Raw genomic sequence first — 10,178 nt, 5'->3', positions numbered from 1 at the left:
TTGGGTTAGTTTTAATGTAATTATCACCTACTATTAAACTGAATCTACTTGGCTTTTTAAAAATGTACAGGCACTTTGTAAAAAACAGCATATTTTACCAAAGAAAAAGTACATTTTATATGGACAAATGGCAAACACATTTCACAAGCACAAACAATATAACACAGTCAGCTCGTGCCATTTTGTGTGTCTTTATTGTGGACATGACATTACATCTTTTTAATGTACAAAAAGTGTAACAGAACTGGCTCAGACGAGGTAGAGCTTTCACATCGGCTTGCTGGCTTGAAAAATGACACAGTATACAAGTAAAAGGGGAAAAAAAGTCACAAATCCCCCCAAAAAAACTAAATTTAACTGTCCTCTTATCCACTTGAAGAGTAATAAATACACCAACCAAACAAAGTTTTGAATAATAATGTTTTCTAGGTAAATTAATCAAAAACAAATAAAAAAAACAATACAGACACAAATAACAAAACTTAGAAAAAGGCATGAGAAATCCCAAGAGAAACGCAAACACCTGCCAGCCCCTGTGGGAGAGCAGCCCAACTACCTATACTGAAAAACTACAATTCAGCAACACTCGCAAAAAAGAAAAACTGCATCTAGCGTCATCAAAACCTCCATCAGTTTGTTAATAATCTATCCAAGCAAATAAAATGTCTAAATCAAATAACATTTACAGTGAAGCCCAGTTAATTCATACCATAATTCATAAAGTTGCATGTTAGATTTGATAAAAAACGATTTGAATTGAACCAGTGATGAATGAATTATTTGAATAGACAAAGACAAAATAATATTTGGCTATTTCTTCTGGAATTCAAATGTATTTTTGTTTTAATGTACAACAGAAAAAGTTGTGCATTTTAGCACACTGTATTGAGCCTATTTGAGATGTAAAAGAGGCATTAAAACATTTCAGCCAAGGTATGAAAAATGTGGGTTAACTTCAGATATTACAAGCAGCACAATAATAATTAAAAAAAGACATTCTCAAAAATTAATATTTTGCCAAAGATAGGAGGAGTTAAAGCTAGTCTAAGTGCACTATAATCCCTTTTGGTTTGTCTACTGCTGTGTATAAAGGGTTTGGTAACAGTGGATTTCATGTACAGATCTATATTACATACAATTGCTCCTGAATCATAGTATTTTTTAAGTCACACTTCGGAGTACAAATTTATAACTGAGCAGTTCGTCTTAAAGGGAATTCTGTACAACACTTGTATAAGTACTACCTCGAAGGCGAAGAGTATTTTCAAGTATTCTCACTACTACCCAAACCTTCAATATATTTTCATAGGCAAGCACACCGCGCTATATGCATAACTGAACAACCCGGTATAGCGTGTTATGAGTTTTCGAAAATAGCGCTTTGTCTTTGAACATATTGTCTTCCATTTTCCCCTCCTTCATAAATGGACATGGCTTTTTCAAAATTGGCAAACAAAGATGCAAACAACTTGCAGGTAATTCAATTTTTTACTGCAGGACAAAATAATATGAAGAGACAAAATAGGGATTGGAGGAAAGAGGTAGGCTAGTATCTGAAGCATCTAAAGCGAGACACTACATAGAAGTTAGTCAAACCTCGAATACATTGTAAGGAGTCAAAATAATGCACACATTTACATACGCACTTGAGTTAAGGCTGTGACGGTGCTACATCACTATAATATGTGTTCTTTTTCTTTCTGTCTTCCTTCTTTGATCCCTCTGTGACCTTCTAACTCCTTTAAATCTGGAAGCAATCAGTAGTACCAACATCTGATGTGCAACGAGCTCCTTCAACTTATCTGTTAATAAGCTATTTCAAATAATAGACGTCAATGTGATGGTACTACAGCGATTTTCAATACTACACACGGCCAGTCACATAAGGTTTAATGACTAATAATATTGTCTTGAGGGTTATTCTAGTACCAGCACTTTCACCTGAGTGTTACAGCAGTTAAAAATGAAAATATTAGCAGGGCCAATAATAACCGTACCATAAAAATCTTTTGCAAAAACAAAAGGTGGAGCTTTCAGTCAGGCAAACTGGCATCTTGAGGTCACCACTTTGGAGTCTCAATAATTCCGTATAATATGCAGGAGTCACGAAGCCAAACTACCTACGTTCAGTTCTCCTTCCCTCCTAAACGGCTAGTAATTGAGCGACCATAAAAACCCGATGCTCATTTATACTGGCTATTAAAAACGTACAGTCTTTTTAATGAGCACTAAAGAGGACGCCCCCATTAGTGCGCACTTCTTCTTTTCTCGCGCTTTTATCCAAGCACTTCCTCTAATCATTGCAGCTTCCAAGTGGTCACTGCACTCCCAGACGCTGGAGCGGGGAGGGCACAAACATGCAGACGGGAGGCGAGTATCCAATTTAATTATGTTGGAACAAAAAGCAAAGGCAGGGCACGTTTACTACAGATGAAGAGCGCTTTCTTTCACTCGAGCCTGGGGCATTTGATTGGTATCCTAAGCAATACACAAGCTCTAGTACAATAAAGATGAAAATAAAGAGAGGACAGCAATGCAATGTCTGAAAAAAGATCCACTTTGATAAGAGACACCTTGTATCCAGTTCCTCCAAAATGGCAGCAGAGGAATCCATTTTGAATTTTGGGGTTATATCTGTAAAGGTGATGTAAACAACCCGCCAGCGCTTCATTATTCAAAGTATAGGTCCACTTTAAGACAAGAGAGTCGTTTTTTAAAGTAAAATATTCCAAATAAATCCATTTGTCATCCCGACCTGGAATTTCTTATTAGAAAAAATCCTCAAAAATCCTCATCACTGAGGGTTTGTCTCTCAAGTCAGTCTGCCAGTGATTCCAAAACTTGCCTATTAAATTCCTCAATCTATAATGATCTCTCATTGCTGCTGCGGTCCCGGGACATGATTGTAAGTCAGGCCTTCATGCTCTGCTTGGTCCACTCGTAGTGCCTTGGTACCTGGGCACTGGCTGTTGTCAAAGGGCATGTGGTGGACACTCTGGACGTGTGTCTTTAGGTTCCCTTTCTGAGATGCTCGGTATGGGCAGAGCTGGCAGCAGAATGGCCTCTCCCCTGTTGGACAAGGAAAACAAGAGTCACAATCGTGTTAATGGGAAACAGGGGTTTGCATTCAACAACCTAATATTCAGACACTAAAAGGAATTTAGTTTGAAAAACTGATCATGTCTATGGGAATGGCAAGCTCATTCAACTGTGCTTTATGGCTTAATCTGGTACATTTACAGAAATGTTCATTAATGTACAAGGTCCAAGTCAAATCAATAAAAAAAAACACTATATGTGTGTATAATGTTGATTTGACAATTAAAACAAATATGTTTTGGATTCAGTAAACACATTTCAAATTTTTGAATTGTTTTTTTATTGACAGCATTGTTATCAGTATTTATGTTGTGTGCACATTGTAATATACTAATTATCTGACTTTCTCTCTATTCTAATTTTATTGACTAAATGTACATAAAACTATCTCAGAAGAACATGAGGGCAGCACTGGAAAACATATAAAACACAACAGGGCAAACTAATGCAAAGAGAGGAAGAGAGGAATGGTACAAAGGCTACCGAACATTAGCTAAGACACATGGCCGTGTTCACGTACAAGCAGGGAAACATTATGCAGGTCAAAACGCACCTCTCACAATTCATTTTCCACACCTAATTTCACTTAAGACATTAACTGGGCTCGTCTACTCTGACCCAGATGGACGGGGTGCTTCTCTCTCTCCTTCTACCATACTGCCATCTGGAGAAAAGCAAAAGTCCTACTTTTTACTGTGTATTTTTCTCAATCAGCCCTGGAACCCCCCATATACCACCCTATACTCTCTGCAGTCCCTCCTTTAATTAGACTGACCTACAATGGCATAGACACCTCTGCAGCAAAAAGGTAAGAATAATAAAATATAAGCAACACACACCTGAACAAAACAAATGAGATTGCCATTTAATTGCACCTAATTATCATTTTGATAAATGGAAGAATATCAAAGCGGGAAAACAAATGACTCCCCGTGCCCCTCCCGCACCCTGCTCCCAGTAGAAGAAACAGGGAAATATAGCTGTTATCATACATCATCAGAAACAAAACATAGAGAAAAGGGAGATGGGGGGTGTGAGGCGGGGAGAGAGATAAAAAACAAAAAAGGTATAATTAATCATACAAAAATCTAAAATAGTTGGAAAGATGGCTTGAGGTTTGCTACGTGAGAAGAAACTTATAGAAGACCCTGTCCTGGAGGAAACATGGCTGACGGCACCGCAGCACTACATTATACTAAAGGTTATCGTCGCCGTAAAGCAGCATCAACACTACATCTAATTGGACTTGTGCGCTGCGCCTCGTCCCATCATTCATAGTGTGAGGTGAATCTACGTCCATGCATGTGTGTGATTAATTAAGATGGAGCAGCAGCGTGTGCGAGCCAACTCAAAACCAGTGTCAAAGCAGCGCAAATTTACTCCAGAGTTACCTCCATGCCTTATTTCAGCTCTTTGACATACTTGGAAATAACAAGGGGTGACAAGACAGAATAATAACTACTTTATCTTATATACCTGTCCATTTAGTGTAATTTTGTATATTGGAAATAATTTTATTCGTGATGAAAATTCACATTGGTTGCACAAAGAATCGTAATTGAATCCTAATTGCAAATTGACACGTCGCACTTATCCCATGGCAAAGGCTGCGATTATTATATAGGATTTTTATGAAAGAACATTTAGTCTATACAAGTGGTTCTTAACCTTTTTTCCACTCCAATAATAACAAACGTTGGCATTCACAACCCGGAACATAAAAAGTATGCTTCCCACAAAATGGTAACGGTGGATTTATTTGGAGGAGATAAACCAAGATACATTAATTTGGTAGGTGTACAAATGGGTCTCTACAATTATCGTTGCCTTTTGAGGGTGTCAAGACTGTTTGAGACCATTGTAAAAACATTTAACCTTTCCCCTTATCATCTGGGAACCCCCTGAAATCATTCTGCGACACCCCCTCCTCCCAAAGGGTTGAGAACCACTGGTTTAGACCACTACAAACATGAAATGTATCATATTGTGTTCATATTTCTATTTTCTGTCATTCTGAACAAAATTCTGATTGGAAAATATTAATTAAATTTCTATAGGTATATGCAAAACTTGTACAAGCCACAATAATATGCTTGTTAAGAAGGATTTAATAGAGATGTATTTTTGTTTTCTGGTAGATTCAAACATGTCGGCAGTTCATTTCCACAAGTTCATACTTCGTTATAAATTGTTTCACACAAACTTGACTTCCTTGTAACTAAAATGTGCAGTGTAAGTTCAAAACCCAAGGCACCAGATTGGAGTTTTTCGAGTCTTCAGTGTCAGGTGCGGTTTGATCCAGCAAAAATAATTCAGATGTGAGAATGCCAGGTGTTAATCCCAGGTGTGGAGTGTGCCGCACGTGCCTAATATAAAAAACGGGTGAAGGGGGTGTGGATGAGACACACACGTAGAGACAAGAGGCATGCCGAGGCGAGAAAATAATCATCTGAAAACATGCACGCACACAAAAACAGAAGAGGTGACGCCATGAGGGTGCCCGGTGATCAAAGGCGTAGTGCCACATACTTGTTTGGGAGCCTCAGAAGCGGTGGCGTGAGTGGCGTCAGTGCCTCTGTGGAGTCCGTTAAAATCAAACCCAACTGCGAAGGGGGGTGAGGTAAGGGAAGGTCGGGAGGTGAGGAGGAGGAAGGGAGGGAGGAAGGAAGGAAGGAAGGAAGGGAGGGAGGGAGGAGGGCAATTGGTTAAAAGCTCTAGCACAACAAGTCAAGCACTTTTTGATTGTTTTTCATTCAATTTCTTCCCCCACCACCCGCAAAGCAGCCACCAGCGAACGAGCAAACCCCCCTGGCCCTGCTTTCACCAACTGGAGAGAGTCAGGGGGGTTAGGGCTGGCAGTGATGAAGATGATGATGGTGGTGATGGTGATGGTGGTGATGAAGTCAGTGATTTAATACGACGCATGTTAATGGGGGGCCTCGGGGTGCGTGGCCTTTTCCGCATGTGCACGTCCACGCCGCGGACAAGCGCCGGTGACAACAGTAATTACATATTTAGACGGCGGAAGGTTCGGTATGTGTTTACGGTACGGCTGAAGGGGGTGGGCGCTGGTGTGTGTGTGTGTGGGGGGGGTTAGCTAGCTTAGCACCGCATCGCTTACCATTTGGCCTCTGTCACTTAGAATCACGGGCTGTGCCACATATCATTCACACTCTCTATAAAGAAGCTACTTATGTGAGTGTCTGGTGTGATCACTGCCAGCCCGGGTGATGGACATGACAGTAACAGCAGAGGCAGGACACGGGGGAGGGAGGGGAGTAACTAACAGGGAGGAGCCAGAAAAGTCAACTATAACGTCGAGCTGAGGTTGTGGTGATTGGTTGGTTTAGAAACTTTTAATATCGTCATTTCATTATTTTAAGAATGTGTACTTATCCTTTCACTCATTTAATACTTTGCAACTTTGAGTACTTTATCTTATGTTACAACTACATATTTATTGCGTACTCTTTTTTATCAAAATAAACCACATTTTTATTTGTGATTAAAAGAAAAAAAAATTAAAAAGAAAGTAATTTTTTGTTTATTGTACATTTTGTGGAATCAGCGTAAACTATAATTGCCATTCGAGGGGGAATATCTAACTTTTATATAAATCAATTAATATCTAAATAATTAAAGCTATTAAGTTTTGGAAAATGACCTAAGCGTGACCTAAGAGCCGTGTAATCAAAAAAGGGAAAAGGCTTTCAGAAACGAGGAATGAGCTTTATCGATATGGTGCAACATAAAACAATGACAAAAGTGAAGAATAAAAAAGTACATTGTGAAAATATGTCTGATTATTGATGATCCCAAAAAATATCAAGGTATAAATTTTAGTCCCTATTTTAACCGTATTTGACACAGCTTTTTCGCAACATTGCCACTTTGAATTTGTTCTTTCATGCTTTTACTTTAAGGCAATATTCTTTTGATATCATAATAGTTATACTTTGGTACAATCGTGTCTTCTTTAGTCTTTAGTTCACGTCTGAAGTCAGGGAGATGTCTAAAGAAGCTGTTTGGTGACTGGCACTGGGACACATGCAAATGGATTCCCGCGGTTGGCACAGACAAATGCAGTTCTGCTTCATTAGAATGCGCAATTCCGTCTCTCTAATTGAGATGTGATTAATAATGTATACAATTTGTCACAGGTCAGAATCCGGAGCAAATCATTTTTCAGTTTAAAAAATAGAGACAGCTGCCCAGCCCAGGGCGGGGAAGGACTCCCAGACTGGCTGTCACACTCAAGTGAACAAAAAGATCGGTTTTGATTTATTTAGGAAAAGGCTGGGAATAAGCAGACATATAGAGGGTTTGATGATGAAATATTGTGGCAAATGTGAATCCCCCCATGCATATTTCCTCTATATTTCATGTGCATGTTTCTGGGTGGATTAATGGCTGCAGGGGAGAGGCTACGTGTTCACAGGTGGCATGTGAAGAGTGGCTGTTGAAGAAATGTCTCGGAAAAACATTCATAACAAGTAAGTGGTGCAACTTTGGAGGTTTTCAAAAGTGTGCTGTACTTTTTGGAGTGGATAATGTTTAGAATGTTTGTGGTGTCTTGTGTATTTACCAGTGTGGGACCTCATGTGAGTGCGCAGATGGCTTGGCTGACTGAAGCTCTTTCCGCACTCATGACAGAAGTATTGTCCTTGTCGCATTAGAGATTGCAGCATCCCTGAACACAAAAAAGAGAAAATGAACTAAATTATAGACATCAATTACAGTCAGAAAGGTTGCACTGCACGAGAAATTTGGAATAAAAACATCAAAGTAATCGTTTTATAGAACTAAACTTTAATTGACGTTGGCGCACTGTAGTAGCCCACCAATGCGCGTGGTTTAGGCTGAATGAAGACATAAAGGGCACAATGGCTGAACAAGTGGGCAGTGGCAGAGGCTGGAGAGCATCAGTAGTGGACTAGTGCCGGCATCATTAGTATGTCTAATGTGTCATTATGAGCGGGCCGCTCCGGGGGCTGGGCTGCAGCTGTCACACAGCATCATCTCAGAGGCTGACAGCCAGACACATGCAGCACACACACACGCTGCATAAATTACAGGCAATTAAAACGCTCTGGCTGTGATGTGCCCGCTCCGCTGCCCGCATGTCACATGTCAGGTGAGTGCACGTGGACGACCGTGTTTGGTCCAGAGGAGAAAGTGTGGCATGGACTGTGGCTCAAACACTGCTGCTGCGGTGAAGCCACTTTAGCATCAGAGGCAACAAGCCTTTGAAGAAAATAGAGCTTTTGTTTTAAGGCTAAAATCTTCCAAATTGTTCTTAATTATTCAGACAAGAAATCAGAAAGTTGGAAGTTTGTTTTCAAGTTGTATTATATTAATGAATAAACCAGAATTTAAATTCAAAAACACCCAAAGAAAAGTGTAATTGTGCTACTTTTTGGTAAACAAAGCTAAATATCCTAATGGCCAAACTTTCATGGTTAACTTTAGGGCTAACTTAACAACTAAAAGAAAGTATGGCAAACCCAACCAACTTCTGACTAATACGGCTAATGAGAGTTCTGAAAGTATAATGAGGCTCTTTAAGAAAAAATGCCACCAGTAAATTAATTGTTATGGGATGTGAAGCCTAAATGCAGTCGGAAAAGCAGATGCTAATTGGGCAAAAGCAAGTTTAAACCCACAAAAATTCACATTCATCCATTCAATCCCTCAAAATAAATGTTGACTTTGAGTTAATCTCATGGTAAGAGCAAAGTGTAGATGTTAAAATGTCTGTCCGTGACTTCTGCAGCCGATGGATAATCAGCCCGAGGCCACAACATTAGTCCGACATTCACCTGGGCAGAGCCTCAGTCATGTGAAAAGATGTGTGGGTGAAGAGAGGCTGGCTTTAGTGGGACATAATGATTCAAGGAGGACTCTGCTGCAGCGGAGGTGACAGCGCGTGTGTCTGGCATCTCCACTCCTGGCCTCTGGATACACTCCCTATCCTGCAGTCTGCCAGACCTTCTCACCGAGGAACTAATGAAAGACAAGACAGAGCGGGATGCAAAACACGGGCAGACGCGCGCACCCTGCACAGATTACTGAGAAAAGGAGAAAGACACTCAAAAAAGGTCACTTTATAGCCTTTGACTCAAAGGGCTGCGGCGGGTAGTGACGATATGCGCCTGGACGGGTGACAGCGATGTCAGCGCCTGCTCTGGGGCTGTTGTTTCTGACCCCTGGCTCCACACAGCCCCACTTGACCTCAGACGCACAAGCGAAAATGGGCAAATAATACTGATGTTTGGTAATGACCATTTCCAAAGCAGCTGGTGGGGTAATTATTCTGTCTCATCTCTCTTTTTTCCTCTTATGCTGCCTCTCTGTGTGCCTCGCCGCGCTCCATTCGCATCTGCGCGAGTCTCTCATCAGCAGAGCCGTGACCCAAACTGTTTGTGACAGCTTTCTGGGAGAGTACAGCTACAGTCTATGCCTCGCAGACCTGAGAGTAGCAAAGGTTCTCTCACATCTTTCACAGGAGAAAAAAATACACACACTTTGCATCCAAATACCGGGCGCATATGGACGCACAACTACACACGCGAGCTGCCCCAGATACAGCCTTTTAGCATGGCTCACAAACCTGCATGTGGCACTGTTTAGAATATTCAAAGTGCTGTCAGAACATAGGAGCAAACGTGTCTGTCAATCTTGCACTGCCAGATGGCGAGTTCGAGTGAGCGCCGACAGTCTGCTCAGGAGGCTAATAGTGTTATATGTGGATGTGTAATTGCAGGTGTCTTGTCCTAGTTTAGTCTGTCAGGTCGAGTCAGTGTTGTTCATAACAGCTTGAACCAAGAGATCTCAGCAAATATGACATTTTTCATAAGCTTTTAACCTGTAGTTATTGCCTTGTGTGCAAAATGTTTTTTGTTTTTTTTGATGATCTACTGTAAGTAACTGTAAGTGAGTATTATTATTATGATTCAGTGTTGCTCTACTCTGCATGTTTCCCTATTGTAGAAAACTGTGGGTTCTGCCAACAAAGTCTGATCTTGTTCTAGAGCCAACACTTGGAAGTACTTGAAGTACAGGTAATGGCTTTTCATGAG

The 10,178-nt window shown here is 40.6% G+C and overlaps 1 protein-coding gene across 3 annotated transcripts in view; it reads right to left on the bottom strand.

Annotated features, from left to right (window-relative positions):
• Window positions 1–2,810: 2,810 nt before the first annotated feature.
• The window catches only part of LOC140374173 (zinc finger protein 516-like), a 38,195-nt gene continuing 30,827 nt past the window's right edge, over window positions 2,811–10,178 (bottom strand). For 2 of the 3 annotated variants that reach the window (XM_072460990.1, XM_072460991.1), the window contains exons 4-5: window positions 7,685–7,789; window positions 2,811–3,069 (exon numbers count right to left, since the gene is read on the bottom strand). In XM_072460990.1, coding sequence (XP_072317091.1) covers window positions 2,876–3,069; window positions 7,685–7,789 — 299 coding nt within the window. In that variant the 3' untranslated portion in view covers window positions 2,811–2,875. Of the gene's footprint in view, window positions 3,070–5,628; window positions 5,703–7,684; window positions 7,790–10,178 lie in introns of all 3 variants that reach the window. The other variant, XM_072460993.1, reaches the window with a different exon arrangement.

The sequence above is a fragment of the Eucyclogobius newberryi genome, unplaced genomic scaffold (assembly GCF_026437365.1).
Source record: "Eucyclogobius newberryi isolate DKJ021-1_F unplaced genomic scaffold, fEucNew1.0.hap1 SCAF_3, whole genome shotgun sequence".
Taxonomy (NCBI): domain Eukaryota; kingdom Metazoa; phylum Chordata; class Actinopteri; order Gobiiformes; family Gobiidae; genus Eucyclogobius; species Eucyclogobius newberryi.
This window is presented reverse-complemented; position numbering and strand designations above follow the sequence as displayed.